The following is a 17839-nucleotide window of genomic DNA, read 5'->3' on the forward strand; positions in this document are numbered from 1 at the left end:
ACAACGGGAGGTTAGACTGCCCTGTCCTCAGTAAATATGACTGATTGCTTTTTGCAACAGGTCAATAGTGAATAAACCTTGTAAAAAAAAAAAAAAAAGAAAAAATTTAACTCAAGTGTGGTGGTCAGAGCAGCTACCGTTGAGAACAAATGTCAATATACCCCAAAGCTTTTTAGACAGCAATCATCTTCAGATGTTGTCTGCTGAGGATATTGGCTCTTATGTGTGTGTGTGTGTGTGTGTGTGTGTGTGTGGACTGTCCCTGAGACAGTTTGTTTTGACTCTCTGGTTTCTGTAATGAACACTGTTGATTCAGGGTCATGCTGACCATTCTTGAAGAATCTCACAACAATTATAGGAAACTCCTGATCTTGTTAGGGCTGTGCTGATGTTTCCTTATCTGTGCTCTATGTATTTAGGTAGTGGATGTGCACATTGATCTGTTTGGAGGCTCGACGACCAATGTCTCATTTTGGAATATTGAAGCAAACATTATGAGGGATCATTATTTATTATTGACTTTATTCATTTTGTCACTGCAAGCGTTAAAGAGGAACCCTGACATTTCTGCTGCTTATGATTAACAGACTAATATGTTTCTACAGCTGCTAGAGAAAACTGTGAAAATACAGCCACTGGGAAAGTACACCATTTTTTTTAATGGTGTAAGGGCAATGGTAGAATGTGATTGAATGTAAGTGATATGTCATTTAATTTCACAATAATAGCTTTGTTTATTAGTATCTAATTAAACAGTGAGGAGTAGTGTACAGTGACTCAGCAACATGAATCATGTGATCATAGAAAATGTTAAAACTTCATGCAACTGCCAAAATGTAAGCACAGTGATGAAATATCCCCAGGAACAACAACTGGTATTTTAATTTTTAATCTTTTTGGCTAAATGACTTGATGCCAAAAGTGCAAGGAGGCAGTTTTGACCTTCCATAAAAACTAGTGGAGTGCTAAAGAGAAAGGGCTTGAAAGTGGCACAGAGAATATTAATTTAATTATAATATAAAACAGAGCAAGAAAGGGGGTTGGCGGATTGTGCATTTTAAATGTAATAATTGAATTCATCGTACTTTATTTGACAGTACAAAACAATGTCATACACCACAAGGCACAGTACAGCAGCACAGGCATACAATTTGGGACATAATTAACCCTTCAGTTTGTTACATGTACCACAAGGTGAGAAGGGTTTTATAGTTTCTGATCAAACAGAAAGAGTTTATATGGATTTTCCATGTAATTCTCATCAAGATCATTAAGGCTAATATGTATCAACTTCACAGTAACAAAGCAATAATCTCCATATACTGTATTATCTTGTTGGTCTTGTTATTAAATATCATACAATACAATACAATACAAGCCCCTCTACATTACATTTACTTACACAGATATATAACTTTAATTACTTCATATATTACATTACACACTATTCATTTGCAGTTCAATAAAAAGCAGCGTTTTAAACAGTCTTGAAATACTGAATAAGAGTCTGTAAACGGTAAAATTAAAGCTTTATGCTTTCTGGAGGAAATGTGACAGTCATAGCTTCCTAATCACAACCTGAAACTCTGAGGGGGAGGGGGAAAAAAAAACAGGCAACAAATCTCCAATTATATAAAAATAAAAGGAAAATTTGCATTGGCACTATTTTGTTATAATGGGGGAGAAAGATAAACCTGGTATGATAAAGTTAACAATCAAGTGGTCTACTGATTAAATAAAGTAAATAAAATATTCTCATATGAGGACGTGATATCTGAATTTCTGAGTTCATTTTCGTCTTTGGTTGATTAAATCAGCGGCCTGGCTGATGATGCTGTGTTTTCAGTGTAGAAGCTGAGTGGAGTTTTTGTTCACTTATTAGGTTGAAAGGGCTCCAGCTGTTTCAAACTATTTCAGTCTGATTATGTGCACCTCAGAAATTTTAAACTGTAGCAGTGACAGTTCAGTTCAAGTATGTTTTTTTTTTTAATTTTAGGACCCACGTTATTATTTTTTAAAAGGATTGTGTTTCTGTTTGTCCATCCAATGTAACTAAATGCAGGGACACAGCAAGAGGAAGTGACTTTTATTTTCAGACAATCAATTCTATTGATTTGTAACTGATGAGTCCTTTGTGTTTATGAAAACAAAAAATGGAGCCAGACATGGTTTTAATTTATTCAAATGATGTCATTTTGGTCTACTGATGTAGCAGCCGTTCTTTCCTTTAAATTATTTTGATGTAAACAAAAGTAAGTGTCTTTTTTTTTCAAAGCTTACAGAAGTCTGTGACATAAAATCATAACAGTCTTTAAGAAGAGCAAGTGAATAAATAATTACACAAATGAAAAATGGACTGGGATTCAGTAACACGTATGGCATTCAGTAGATGTCTGCTCAGTCTTAATCCAGAATAACTATATGAAAATAATTTAAAAAAATAAATAAAAAGCTGTCTACTGCTAATGTCATTAACTAATCAAACATAATCAAAAATAAAATAAAACAAAACTTCCTATTGTTATGTGTAGCACCTCAACGTCTACGCCTCATGTACATTAACAAAATTGTAGTCTAAGTTCTCACCCCCAAGAAATGCCATGGTGAACCAGTCTGTATCCTTCCACACCTGTGGCTTTCACTGCTCCTTGTTATGAATGGGTAATACAAGAAAATCTAAGAATGGGTTTCACACTGTTACAAGAGCAAAGTGAAGCTAACCAACAGGCTAGAAGTTACACGGCATGCCTTCAAGGTGACATTTTTTTTTTTATTTCCTATTTATGGAAGTAGCAGGCTGAAACACCACATGACCTGTTTGACTGAATCCCATTCACCAGTGTCGACACAATGGTGGAGAGGGTCAATGCACAGCTTCACACATCCACTGTTGAAATTAAAGAACACTACATTTTCTATGGGTTTTTTTTTTTTTTTTTTTCCTTCGGCACTTTTAAACAGCTCCCACAACCACCACCGCCACCAACACTGATCAATTTAAATGGCTGTTTCTCTCTTCCTCTTAGCTCTTCAGGCCTTTGCTGTGCATGCATTCATCCACCCAATGTCCATACTCTCATTTTCTCTCTCTCACTCTTTCTCTCTCTATCACTCTCTTTCTCTCTCTCTCTCTCTCTCTCTCTCTGTAGGTCTCAGACCACCAACCAGTGATGCAGCTGTGGGGAAAAAAAAAAAAAAAATATGCCCATGAAATAAAACAAGTACTATTCTACGGCACAGTCATAAAGGTTAAATTTGATTTCAATGGGATAGTAGTCAGAGGAATATTAAATATGCATATTTGTGTAAAACCAGCAGAGATGTGATGTTTGAGATTATAATAAATCATGTTTGAGTCAACGCTTACAGTGAACTGCCGAACCTCCCCGTTGTCGACCAAATGATGCTCTGTCTCTGGGGTGATGGCATAAGCCAGCCTCTGTTACAGCAGAGAGAAAGAAGAGAACAGAACACTGTACTTGATCTTAAATGAGAGGGCTCCATTATGACATAGGGAACCAAACATGAGCACAAACAAAGATGAACTTTTATGTGAATCATTTCACCTAATTTTGGCTGCCAAGAAGAGGTAGCTCAGACTTACATCGCAAAACTTTCCAGGCAGAGTGCAGAGTTTGTAGATGGCATAGAGAGGCACCATGGACATTGAGGAGATAGCCAGACACCACCCCACCATGTTGGCCCACGGAGGAAACATGTAGGAGCCGTAGTTCGGAGGGTTGAACGTGGCAAAACTCACCACCACCATAAACTATGGGAGGAAATGTTATGAATACAAAGCACTCGAAAAGCCATCTGTTCAAAGGGGAAAGCAAATGAAGTCATATGATCTGCATAGCGCGGCATGGGATGAGTGCATGATGGACGCCATGCCACGTGTTCATTCATTCTGTGGTTGTGGAACAGTGGAGAAGCTTCCTCCCTCAAATCAGAGGTTCAAGAGAATTTTCTTGAGTGTTCTCCTTTACTTATCTTGAGAGTGTAGTTCAGGCATTAGGTAAGAATGCCCTCTATGATGTGTCTCCTTTTGCACCAGAGTTATAGCTGTGTTATATAGGGGTTATATACCTCAGGTGCCCTGGGAGCAATTGAGGAGCAGGAGGTGTGGTTTACTTAACTCGCGTTCTCTATGAACTTGACCTGACTAAGTAGCCAGGGCCGTCGGTAGAAAGATGGTTTGGGGTCAACGTGAGATAATTGGTGATTTTTTTTTGGTTTAAAATCACAGTCTCGATTCAATCTCATTTATCCTGCTATACTACATTATTTATCTTTTGTTATTTTTCAGTATATGATATTTTCAGTTTGCATTTCTTTTGTACTGTCCAATTTGCTGCTGTAACACTGCATATTATCTTATCATATCTTATCTTATCTCTCTCTTGTTAGGGTTCAAAAGGTAGGACTCACCAGGAGGAAGCAGGGGCTGACAAACTTCCAGCACAGCCTCCAGTACCTGCCTGGTCGCTGGCCAATCATCTCCTCAATGTCATCACTGAAACGATCCACTCCTGAAACACATGGAAATATTCACATCTCTTCTGCTTGGTATGTTTCCAGCAGAGGATATCAAGTACTTAAATATATACACATTTTGAATGTGGCCCCTATTCATAGGTTTAAAAAAGTTCCCCATACAGAAACCAATAGATGATTATAATGCAATCAACAATTTAACATTTGCAGAAACTTAAGTCACTCTGCGGAGCCAATTGTAAAAAGCTTCTGCAGCATTTGCACCATATCACCATTTTCCTTTCTCTCTTAAAACTGGCTCTACATTTTCTCTTGTACCCTCCTGCCTAGAGGGCATATCTCACTGCAGAGGAAAATATCCAGACTGACGAGCAGGTATTCAGCACAGCTAAATGTACTTCTGTAGTGGACAGCAGAACGAAAGACCACAGTGGCCAGGGGTCAAGGGTTCCTGTCACAGTTAAGAGGAAGGGGAAAAAGGCCCAGTGAAGCCTTAGGCTTGATTTATCTGCCTTGCCAAGGTCGGGACCCACCAAAGTGGGGCAATATGCTGACCCCCTACTGCCTGCGGCCTGGTTAGTATTTAGCCCTTTATGGATCTCTCTACAGTCAGGTTCAGGAGACATGAGACAAGAAACTCAATACAGAAGTTCAGGTCAACTGTTTTCCCTGACCTTTTAGATTGCCTTTATAATAGTTTGTGCCGGCTGATGTTTCAGAATGGGGGTCAGGTTTTCACACGCAATGAATTTTTTTTTTCTGCTAGTGGTGCAGAGGGTGAGAATATATGCAAAAATAAACATCTGTCAGTAACGCCATTGGTCTTCAGCCATTAATTTACAAAAACACACAGACTCTACAGCCCCTGAGGAGAATCCAAACAGATAATACTATAGTAACGTGTTAGTTGTCTTAGTGACCATAAGAGGTCACCAGGCTGTGCAGTACAGACAGGGGTTACTATAACTACTACACAACTAGAGGATTTCGTCCATGTTGTGCTGAAAGATTTCAGGTATGATGCAGAAAAAATCATCACTCCAAAGAAAATGATCTTATCTCATGCAGAAATAAACACTGATTTACAGAGACACAGTGAGTTAGAGGAATGTAACCTAAAAACATACACAGCACTGTGGAGATGATGGTAAACGGATGTCAAATACAGTGTCAGAAGAATCAGGCTAGAAACTTGCCACCCACAACTATCTACAATCTAGCTAATAGATAGCTGACTCCTGCCCATGATAAATGGGAAGCGTCTGTTCCCCAGCTGCACTTTTCTTTATGTGGTGCCTCACCACTGCTGAATGAACACATGGATAACTAACACTGGCAGCAGTCAAACCTCACTGAGCTCTCACAAGCACCATAGCTACAGTATATCATTGTACCTTAACAATACATGCACAAAGACCTGGCCAGAGACTGAAGAGGTCAAAACCATTAGCGGGAATAGACCTTCTAGCTGCAGTATCCTTTTGTCTAATAGCAATATGTTGTATGGAGGCACAGAACACCTACACCAACAGATTTCTCATCAAAAGCCCTAATAAAACATCAGCTTTGTGGGCCATGAAAACATGAATCATCTGTTTTTTCCTTCCTCTTCTCTCCCGTCCATCTTTCTCACCATAGAACCACGCGATGCCGATGGCTTCAATGAGCACTCCAAAGAGAATCGATGTTCCTGCTGCAAAGTGGTCCAGCAGAGTGAACACATACATCCCACCCTGGAAAGACAGAGGGATGAGTATAAGATAAGATTTTCTATTATATATAATAATTTTATCATACAAGTTACAGTAAGAACAGACAGAATTAACTCTGATTATACAGTTCATTGCATTTACATTTGTCCACCTTTGATTAGCGCGACCAGGATGATGCTTACATTTGTCACACAGAAGAGGGAGATGAGAAAAGTGGCAACAACAATGAAGAGGGTGAACAGCTCCCTGTGCTTGTGGAGGAATTTGAATTCATCGATCAGCCCTGTGATCACCGACTCCATCCCGCCCATCTACAAGACAAGACACAAGAGTTAAAAGAAAAACTCAAAGTCAGTGAGAGCTGAGCTGCTGAGTCACTGGATTTGTGTGCTGTGTAATAGCTCGACTGCAGCTCCAAGACACAACAACAGCAAAGTAAATGTAATTTAAATGTATAATTAATAAATGATTATGAATACCCACAAACACCTGAGGTATAACATAACAAAGATATGACATCATCATTATCATCATCATCAATCTGCCTTGGCATAGTCACGTGTTATCTGATAGAAAAAAAAAACTGGTGTATAAGTGAGTCTATGTGTGTGTGTGTGTGTGTGTGTGTGTGTGTGTGTGTGTGTGTGTGTGTGTGTGTGTGTGTGTGTGTGTGTGTGTGGGTGGGCACATACTCACAGCACTGTCAATGCCCAGTGTCAACAACATGATGAAGAAGATAACTGCCCACACTGATGACCCAGGTAATGTTGCAATGGCTTCTGGGTAAATGACAAACACCAACCCAGCACCTACGATACAAGAAAATCACTATTAAAGTAGAAAAACAGAAGAAAAAAAACGCAGTAGCATTTGGAGCATTTAAGATGAAAGCAGCCCTAAAAGTCACCTCCAAAATAGATCAATAAAAAGTGAAAAGTATAGTTTAAGATTAGATATAAGATAAATGTTGTAAAAAAACAAAACAAAAAAAAACAAAAAAATGAATGAAGAATGAAGAAATGTTGGAAACCATGATTAGTTTTAATTGATGTATAAGCAACACAGCAACCCAGTACCACCAACAGGAATGGTGGAATTTACACCCAGTTACTGAATTCACACTGGGTTTTCTCCATTGATTTCAGTGCTGGCAACTGAAAGTAGCCCATCTTAAATATTGCTGACTCTTAGAGTAATTAAAGAATGATGCACATGATACTGCTTCTACTCTTCTGGCATTGACAATTCCACCGTCAGCTGTTTGCAGGGTCACTTAATAACCACAGTCATGGACTAATGCTAAAGGTAGGCTGATGTAGGTAACCCAAAATCAACAACCTATCACAATATACCTTCCACTCTCCTGTTTCCCATAGCACATGACTGACACGTGCAGAGAAGCTACAAAAGTAGGTTAGGCTCGTAGTCAAAAATACAAAGAGCGACGAGATACGGCTTAAATGAGCTCAGGGGAAATTTTCCAGCAACAAACACTGTTCTGTTTAACCAATTGATTGAGCTCCATTTTTAATACATTGTATCTCATCATTAATTTCCGAAAGCTGAATGGAAAGCCTTAACTTGATGATATAATGAATTGATGATGATACAAAAACCACATTACAAACACAGACAAATAACATCATACCATCTCTGGCAACTTTGTCCAGGGCCACGTTGTGTTTATGGGACATGTAACCAAGGAAGGAGAAGACCACGAAGCCGGAGAAGAAGCTGGTTAAAGAGTTGATGGAGCTGGTGATGATGGCGTCTCTGGATTCATAAAATCAGATACGATGGAGAAAAATAAGAGAACAGTCCAAAAATGCAACAGTTCATTAGCCAGTCATCTGCCATCACACAGTCAATATCTGCATTATTGACTAGCCAGCGACTACATAATAATGCTGGCCTGCTGCAATGAATCTGGGTGGCGACGTAGTTTAGAGTGACTGGATAGAGTTTATGGATGATTATGTCAGTCAGTTGGTCAATGTCTTATCTGTTATGTAACAGACCAGCAGCAACCTGTCGTCCCGATTTCTTTTGGGATATGGGGTCTAGCGTCCCGCAACTGTAAAAATGGTTCGGTAAATACAGGAAGTTAACAAATAAATAAGTTGGCGGGTGTTAAATAAGGACAGAGCTTTTCTCAAAGTATGTCAGAAAGAGGAGAGCTGGCGAAATCTACGCTTTTGTCAATGTCCGAAAACAAAAAGGAGGAATCCTCAAGGTGGACGGTGTCATGTGTCAGTTATCAGAAACATTAAATAAGGCAAAAAAAAGGAGATAAAAGCCTCCCGTGGGATGCTGATGATTTTCAAAGAGTGCGACAGTTTTGATTGGTGTTACTGCTGTCTGTCGCACAGCATGGTGTCAAAGACATAGCGGGTTTCAAGGAGCTTCAAAGGTTATTGTAATTCACCTGCTTATGTTGCACGTGTGTGTGTGTGTGTGTGTGTGTGTGTGTGTGTGTGTGTGTGTATGTGTGTGTATGTGTGTGTGTCTGTAGAAGCCACTCCCTGTCCTCTGTCCTGCCTCTCCTCCCTGTGTGTGTTTACCTGTAACAGTTGTTGCTGAATTTGTTGTAGCTGGAAAAGGCAATTAGCACACCAAACCCCACTCCCAGCGAGAAACAGATCTGTGTCGCTGCCTCAATCCAGACCTGGGGAGCGACAGAACAAGCTCACTTGTGTGAAGCGGCAAACAAAAGGCACAGGAGAGGAAAAAAGCCATTATTAGGGATAATTGCAGGAAACTCATTCAACGGCAGTAGATGAAAGACGCTTGTGAATATGGGGGGTAATTTTGCAAATTACTGCTCCATGCATCTATCTAATCTAATTCTCCAATTGCTGCCATGCATCTCTCTATCTCTCTCCTCCTTGCTTTCTCTCGCTTTCTCCATAACTGAGTCCTTTAGTCCTGCATGGTTACTTATTGAGCTCCTCGGTGCCTGCTATTAACGTAAATAAGATATTGTTATAAGCTGTGATAGCGGGTGTCACAGTTAAGGAAAATATTAGAGACTGTTACACCAACAATTTTCTCACATTTTTTTTTTTTTTTTTTTACACCCTTAGGAGATCCCTCTTTAACTTCTCATTGTAAACCAGTGTGTTTAATTCCTTTTCCATATTGGTCTACAGGATACAGTGAAGGAGAGTGACAGTTAACATTTCTCAGATGTTATGTATTAACCCCATTCAGGCTTTTCACATTCAGCCCTGTTGATAACAATAAAAAAAAGGCTCAATTTGAGAGTGGATAGTGTTTTTGGTTAATAACTGTCAAGAGTTTATGAGGATAAAATGTACCCTCTGCCACTGATTTATCACTGCCACCAATTTCTAAATGCAATCATGTTACCCTATGCTTACTTTCTATTGCACATCACACACTTACATATAAAGTGATAAAGTTAAAATGTCAAAGCTTTGCTTTAAAGTGCCTTTCAGCCACTGTTTTCCCCCCCATGCCGCTTCCACTTCTTCTCCTGCTACCCCCACCACTCTCACCTCACTTGTGCCCCCCCCCCCCCCTCACCTTGGCGTCACAGAGTCTCAGGAAGTCCACAGAGAGGTAGGCCTTAATGCCATCGATGGCTCCGGGCAGAGTGACTCCGCGGAGCAGCAGCACAGTCAAGACCACATAGGGCATGGTGGCTGTGATCCACACAACCTGATCAGGGTCGCACGCGTCACACACACAGAGGATAGCCGCACACGAGGAAAGAAGGCCACGCACACATGAATACGTGCAAGTTAGAGTGAAAATACATATTTATGCTGTACATACATATACGGTGGTCTTAAACTTTTTAGTGGTTTTAAACTGGACTTGAAGACGTATTATTTCCTCATCACACATAACCTTAAAGGGTCTATTTGCATGTTTTCTCTGTCACCGAGTGTGATTTCGAGTGGTGGTGATTATCGCTTGACATGAGCTTTGGCCATCTTTGCGTTATAATACCTCCTCTGAGCAGCATTACAGATTGGTGACAAGACGGGCCAGGGCTAGCTGGTTAGCGTGCTAACTTCAGTAGAAGGAAAGATGTGATAAGAGACGATAGTGAACGTTGGCTTTGCTGTCCACCGCTGGAAATAGCTGTTGGCGAGTAAGGGAATGAAGTTTGATGCTGAACATGCAACGTTTCTTTTAGACTGGTAAGTAAAGAGCTGTCAATGTTAACGCTGGATATGCAGCAATAGCAGAACTTACAAATGGCTCCTTTAAAGTAACAGCATAGCTTAAAGTGACTTATGACTCACGTACGAAACATAGCTACTATGTCATTTCCTACCTTGCCAGAGGTCTTGACTCCCTTCCAGAGACTGAAGTAGAGCAGAACAATCACCACAGCCAGGCAGGAAGTCAACTGCCAGCGCGGACGACCCAGGTCATCAATACCATTACTGTCCTGGATGTGGAGCACCCCTCGTCTAAGGAAAGGCAAGAACAACGACATCTCCTGAGTCCACTGTTTACAGTATATCTAAAGGTCTTGTATTTAGTATATTCTCCCCATTATAAACTCATTTGTCAAAGACCAAACGGAGCAGTTCAGGAATATTGTAAACATTGTACCATATACCAAGACCTAGCTTAAGAACCTGTTACATGATAACACTATACCAGTTGTTGAGACAAGTACCCTCAGTAGGGCTGTGCTGAAGATTGCAGCCAATGTCTAAGAAGCTGTAAGGTAAGTGCCAAGGCGCCAGCTACTGTTCTGATTGCAGGAGGCATCTTCTAGGAACAAGACTGATGCACACGAGACGGAAGGCAAAGCTTGGCAGAGGTAGAAGACATAGTGACGAAGAAAGAAACTAAGACCTGAGTCCTGCTGAAGTCACTTTGAGTCTCACCAAGAGACATTTATAGATTAACCTGAATTAAAGGATTCTAGATGCTTTCAGAATTCATATGTCAAGGTTCTTCAAATGACAGTGCCTACGCAGCCTACCTGAAATACATTATTATTCACGGCATCGGTTAAGCTATGCACCTGGATGTGGATCCTGCATAATGTTGGATGAACAATCAATGCCTAGCCTTGTTGAAAGCTGAGTACCTGGTGTTCATCAGTGACACGTGAGAAACCAGGAAATATCGCCAGATGCAGCAGATACTACATTAAGTGTTTGCGCATGTGTTGCAAATGCTGCAAAATTTTACGTTATAGTAAATCAAAAGGTCTCAAAGATCATGACAGCCTGCCAAGACAGGAAAACATTATGGCAATAAAAGGAGACAGATTTGAAAAAGCACTTTTATATTACATTCGAAAGAAGTCCAATATGACACCTATAAAATCACTGAACACTGTTGGCGCCTTGATTCAGATAAATTCAGAGGATGAGACTGAAAAAGATCGGCCAGTGCTCAGCTGATGTGGTCAAATTGTCTGCAGGTGGTTCTGTGTGAACAGCACACTGCCATTTCAGCTAGCATGGATGACATGCCTCGACTGTCACAACAGAACAACCCCTCACTTGTTGGAAAAGGAGACACCTGGTCAGCTGCACAGGGAGGGAGGCTGCAAGAGCTAAATGCAGCCAAACACTGGATCCATTTTGAGGCAAATGCATCTGATGTTAATTTTTGAATATTTTATTATTTGTTTAATTATTCATAATTGAACAATACTAAATTTAGGCAAAGGGCTGATAGTACTTACAGGAACTTCAGTTATTCTGTAGATTGAGTGCGTCAACTCTGTAGCATTACATAGCATTACTGCATTGCAGCAAACTTCCTCTGAAGGTTTAAGTAGTTGGAGAAATAAATAAAGTATGTTTGCATTTAACTGCAGTTTCCATGTTTGCATGCAGCTCCAAAGAACTCAACAACAATAGGTTGTGAATGGAAAATTTAAGTTCTGAAATTGAACTCACTCAAAGTACTCCTGGGCAGGAGTGACCTTGTCAAGGTCACTGACTGAGCTGTTGTCAGCCCAGTCGGAGCAGTTAGGACTGTTCCAGGTGTTGTTGCAGTGGACCCAGGGCAGCTCGCCGGTGAATGAGGAGAAGAGGTAGAACAGCGCCCAGGAGATGATGACGTTATAGTAGAAACCAACGTAGAGTGAAATGAGGATCACTGTAAAGCCCACGCCTGTGAGGGGAACACAAATGATCAATACCGAAAGTAAAGACAGAGATAAGAGAGTGGAAGGGTGAGGAGGAGGGGTGGCAGACAGCACCCACTGCACAAATTAGCACCTGAGAGATATAAGTGCCTTCTGCCTTGAATTACAGAGCACCGCTTTTCATGGCTGATTTCCTTGACTGTAAAGCTGTCCAGCGGTGGAAAGTGACTAAGTACTTTTCTTACGTACTTCCAGTTTTTTTATACTTCTACATTTCAGAGGGAAATATTGTACGTTTTACTCCACTACATTTTTCCAACAGCTATAATAATGGTGTTATTTGTATATTGTTTTATTTTTGGTCCTTTTAAGAAAAGGACCTGAATACTTCTCCCATCACTGAAGATGTCCTAGTAGGATGACGCACACAACACAATACAAAAGACTGACAAATACTATTGTCTGCCCTGTTTTAGTGAAACATAGATGATCATGAAATCATTTTATCGTCTTTCTTGAGGGACCAAACCAAAAGGCGACCACAAAGTCACCTTTTCCCATTTTCCTACCGCATCCACCCTTTCCCATATGACATCACACAGGATACAGTGAACCAAATTATATCCAAATCCTTGACAGTGGTAGTGCTAATCTTAGTTATTTTTAGGTGTTAAAACCATTAAGAATCAGTAGAAAAAGTAACATATTCGACATACAGTCCAGACTAAGGCATGGCTCTGCTGAGCAGGGACTACATCCTGACAGATCCCTGCACAACAGAAAGCACGATCTCTCTCTCTCAGTGTGAGTACAGTAGTCTGTGACACATGCCTGCGGTCTCACAGAAAGCAGCACAACTTCTCAAGATTGCCTCTTCATGCCTTAATTATCAACACATCTACCCTTTCTATAAACCTGAAACAATGTCCAATCTTCTAAGGCTGAATTTAATTGTTAACCTTTGCTAAGAGGCATGACCAGAACTGTGCCTTATTGATTCCTTTGTAATGTGGATGTGATATTTGTCCAGGGAGCGATGCCTCTTATTAGCGCCACATGCGGCCATGCTATCTCTCCATCTCGCCCCGTCCCCCCCTTATTCAGTCCTTTTCTTCAAATGCATTGATCCTGAGAGGAAACCAGCTTGTTGATCAGAATAATTACTGTCAATATGGGCATGTGTATGTGTGTGTTTGAATAATTACTGTTATCCCCCTGCTGGGAGACAGAGAGAGAGTGAAGCGTGTGATTAGAACGTCAACGTACTCAGTGTGGTCCCTGACAGACGGCACATGTTCACACACACAGGAGGCTCACGCTCAGAGAGACACACACACACACACACACACACACACACACACACACACACACACACAGAAACACATGGAGCAACATGCACACACTGCGGGCCACCTTCAGACCGGCGAGGACTTGATCAACAAAAGACAGTGCTATGGCTTCATACTGTGAAGCAACACGTGGTCTGCTGGTATTTGACGCTGTATTTCTGATGCATCTCTGAATTTATAGAAAATGTGTTAAATATGAATTTAAGTGAAACCATAACTTTGTAAATATAAGAGCAGGGTATACACTGCAAGGGCAGATGGATGAATACACAATACACACAAGTCACATCTAGTAAAATATATGAAAACATGAAGTGTATCATTATATTTTCACTCAACGACTTTGCTCAGAAATGTGGATTGGTCTTAATGTGTGTTTCTCCATTAGTGTACGTTCGGGTGGCATTCTCCTAAACTGCGCTTTGCTTATTGGTGTGTTGAAAAGTACCCAGGGAGAGTGTCAGCCCGGTGCTCCTCCGCCACTGTTTGACAGAAGGATTTGGACAATCAGGACAAGAGTCTAAAAGCCCAATTTTCATTTGCTTTCCATCTGAGTGCCAACAGAACCTGATGCTGTGGGGAGGATAAACAATGCCTGTCGCTGCTCAGCGCGGAGATGAGCAGACAAAAGAGACTGGCATGTGGACAGGCAGGCATGTGGGCAGACAAGCAGACGGAGAGACATGTAGATATTGAAGGAGGTATGCTATCGGACAGACAGGCAGGCAGGCGGGCGGGCGGGCAGACAGATGTACACAAAACGCATTTGAATGTGTGCTCCACGTGTGCATGCGTGAGTGGAGTGACTTCCTACCTTTAAATATGGGACAGATCTTCCAGACGCCTGCTGCGCCCTCTCTGTTATACTGTCCCAGAGCCAGCTCCATGTAGAAGAGAGGCATGCCTGCTATCACCATGAAGAACAGGTATGGCACCAAGAAAGCACCTGCAAACACACACACGTTTTCGCAAAAAAGATTGATTATTATTATCTGTTGTATTAATATAGTGGTTATGTAATTGAGCTAATTAATAGCTATTTAATTAACTAAATTAAACTTAAGCAATATTTGATAGGAAATTTATTTGATATGCTATTTCAAGACAGATTTTTCATTTAGTTTTTCAGCATAATAATTCAAACCTACACAAAAATTTGTGCTTGCCCCATATGTGAATATATTTTGGGCTAATTGCCCTAAATGAAACTCAGCAATATTGTCTCTAAATATGGATATGACGGGATGTCGGATTTGGGGACATACAGTGTCCCCAGAGCAGGGTGTCAGCCTCGACCACGGCTACGGTATCATTTACAGCTCTTAAAACATAATGAGAGCTCTATGTTAAACAGCCATAATTAGTGGCAGTGATTGTTAGAGCTAATCTATTCGGAGCAGCTGTGGTGGTTTTTCCCCTATTTTGATCTCTGTAAAGGGTTGGAAAAAATCACAAACAGCGACCAGCATAGACAAGGAGCTGAAACACACATGCAAACATACACACCTGTGAAAATACTGTATGCGTGAGTGTGTGTGTGTGTGTGTGTGTGTGTGTGTGTGTGTGTGTGTGTGTGTGTGTGCATATGTATACGCATATGGTGTATGCAGGTGAAAAGATCTAGTATGCATGTGTAAATTAATTCCATTTATTTCCTCTTCTTCTCCCCTCTTTCCTATACCTCCTTCCTCTGCTTCCTTACCCCCTTCTCTATCTATCCTCTACCTCTCTCAGTGCAGCAGACAGGGGGACCCTTTACACTGGGGCAAAAAAAAAAAAAACAGCTTCCCTCCCCTCCTTTCATCTCTCTCACCGCCTCCGTTCTTGTAGCAGAGGTAGGGGAATCTCCAGACATTGGCGAGGTCCACGGCGAACCCAATGACCGACAGGAGGAAGTCAATTTTCTTCCCCCAGGTCTCTCTCTCCTCCTCCCCACTGGGGTTGGTCTGAGTCGGGGTTGGAGCCACTAAGGTGGTGGAGGTGAACTGGACCCCGTTCTGCTCCTTTACAAGGATCAGCTCCACCTGAAGGGTCGTGAAGTTCATAATCAGTCAGATGCAAAGTAGAATCATCTCTCTGTACACTCCCGCAGAGCGACCACATTTACATGTACAAGTATATACATATACATATATGTATGATTTAATGACTGTCTTATTATTCTCTCACTTCCCACACATGGCAGACAGTAACTATCACCTTCATTTTATGCATTTTCTAATGTCATCTGTATAGTATATACACTTCAGATCTAGAAATCCATTTTACCCTCCAGAAAATTTTGCTTTTTCCCACCCAAAAGAATAGATTGAGCCAGACAGAGCAAGTCAAATGGAAATGCACCAAACAGTGAGTCAATAAGGTTTTCTTTATCAGGTTAAATTTATGCCATTAATCCACTACATGTGTCGGATCTGCACTGACCTCTTTGGGGCCCATGGCGTTGGAGGTGGGTTTTTGCGGGGCTACAACCGAGGACATCAGGCCGACAGGGACTCTCTCTGTCAGCATGGAGGGGTGCACAAGCTTCGGCAGCGAAAAGCTTGGGAGAAGTTGTGGAAGAGGAAGGAAGGTAGATGCGGCTGACGAGTCCTGAGTGCAGAATGGGACAGAAAACACATGGAGAGCTTTCTCCTTCCTTTTATGGGAAATTATTTATTGCTGCAAATATTTAAAAAAAAACAAAAAAAACCCTCAATGGTAACTCAACATAACAGTGCTCAAAAAATAACCAATAAAAACTGAAAAAAAAGCTGTAATGTAACAAATTATAGCATTTTTCATAAAAATGTCAATGAAATTTTCAATATGTTACGCAGCCTGGTGGCAAATACTTAAAAGTGATTTTCAGGATTAGAATTGTTACATGAAACACAGAAAGATCAAGAGGAGAAAAAAAACGGAGAGTGATGGGATCTGGGATGAGGGTAACACGAGGGGGTTGGGTGAGTGTCTCTACAAGGCCATCGCAGCGTGCTCATTTCATTTCACACTTGTTGATCGCCATTTTGCTCACAGATTTGGCCCAGCGACTACAATCCCTGTCTAACCACAACCTGTTGTTCACCAGATTTAGTTCTGATTTTTATTAGAAAAAGTATCAGTAAGAGGCCCAAGTTTATTTCCTTGGTATAAGAAAGTGGTCGCAATAAACACATTTTAAATTTCTACAATAGATAATGTACATTCTGTGCTTTAGTTTTCATTTTCACATCATCATTTAAACCTGTTATTCCACAAAATTGTTACAATTCTTTTTTGTTGCCAAATTCAGTCATTTATCCTGTTAATTTCCTGTCACCATCAGACATCAAATAACACCATAGGTTACAGCCAAATTCTTCAAATATTCAACAAAAGGAGAAACATTTACTCGGAAGTGAGACACTCACCTTTGCAAAATGACAGGTGAAAACGCTCCTCCAGTTGTCAGTTCGGACGATTTAATTCCGGTTGTGCTGGTGTTCTTCAGTGCGCTGCAAACTGATGCTGACCATATTGACGCAGACCGTCCTTGAGAAGTTAAGACTCAGACCCAGATTAAAGCAAAGATGTTATTTAAAACAGAAAGAAAAAAATGCAGTGAGTCACAGGAGACAGGAGATGGAAGATAATGACAGAAGAAGACGAGAGGAACTGGTAAATCTATGATGTGATGAGTTGAGGAAAGCCCTCCCACCCTCCTTGGCTCCAGTGACAGACACACAGAGCCTGGAGTACCCTGTGGTCTGGTATGGAGATCTGTCTGCGGGACCACTCTTGAAATATGAGAAACAATCAACAACAACCCCCCCACCCCCCCATCATCACCGTCACTCTCCTCCCTCCCACCTCACCCTCCCTCCCTCTGTCCCTCCTCCTCTCTCTCCTATCATTGCACATTTTCTCACCTGATTTATTTTTCTGGATGACTTTTCTTTCTGTGTGAATGTACATCTGTATGTTAAAAAACATTTTCAGTTATTATCAAGTTAAATACTGCAGTTGACCACCTGATACAAATGCTTTATTCAAAGACACACTGTACAACATGTGAGCATGCTACGGATCTTTCTTGGCAAGAGGAGATAAGTGCTGTGGTAGGGGCTTAAAGTTAGTTGACATGTTAGTACCTCCTTAATAAACAGTGTTTGTTCTTTTTTCTTTCCTAATCCTTTTAAAATTTAAAAAAAAGATTTAAATTACAAAAC

The 17839-nt window shown here is 40.9% G+C and overlaps 1 protein-coding gene across 1 annotated transcript; it reads right to left on the bottom strand.

Annotated features, from left to right (window-relative positions):
- Nucleotides 1–715: 715 nt before the first annotated feature.
- Nucleotides 716–17374, bottom strand: slc6a3 (solute carrier family 6 member 3). Its single transcript, XM_056379763.1, has 16 exons — nt 17042–17374; nt 16074–16241; nt 15463–15673; nt 14464–14595; nt 12110–12326; nt 10516–10654; nt 9756–9890; nt 8771–8874; nt 7858–7982; nt 6906–7018; nt 6392–6520; nt 6131–6230; nt 4432–4532; nt 3605–3772; nt 3368–3439; nt 716–3176 (listed from the first exon to the last, which is right to left on the bottom strand). Exons 2-16 carry the CDS (start codon nt 16158–16160, stop codon nt 3153–3155), a joined length of 1857 nt encoding a protein of 618 aa, XP_056235738.1. The 5' UTR covers nt 16161–16241; nt 17042–17374; the 3' UTR covers nt 716–3152.
- Nucleotides 17375–17839: the final 465 nt, after the last annotated feature.

The sequence above is a fragment of the Seriola aureovittata genome, chromosome 7 (genome assembly GCF_021018895.1).
Source record: "Seriola aureovittata isolate HTS-2021-v1 ecotype China chromosome 7, ASM2101889v1, whole genome shotgun sequence".
NCBI lineage: Eukaryota > Metazoa > Chordata > Actinopteri > Carangiformes > Carangidae > Seriola > Seriola aureovittata.

Excerpts from the sequence above, each read along its gene's own strand:
- slc6a3 (XM_056379763.1), bottom strand. The coding sequence starts at position 16,160 with ATGCTGACAGAGAGAGTCCCTGTCGGCCTGATGTCCTCGGTTGTAGCC. Across the intron at positions 9,891-10,515 it reads GAGTCAAGACCTCTGGCAAG|GTTGTGTGGATCACAGCCAC; the intron begins GTAGGAAATGAC and ends GACCCTGATCAG. Across the intron at positions 6,231-6,391 it reads CCCTCTTCTGTGTGACAAAT|GGTGGGATGTATGTGTTCAC; the intron begins GTAAGCATCATC and ends CTGTCTTTCCAG.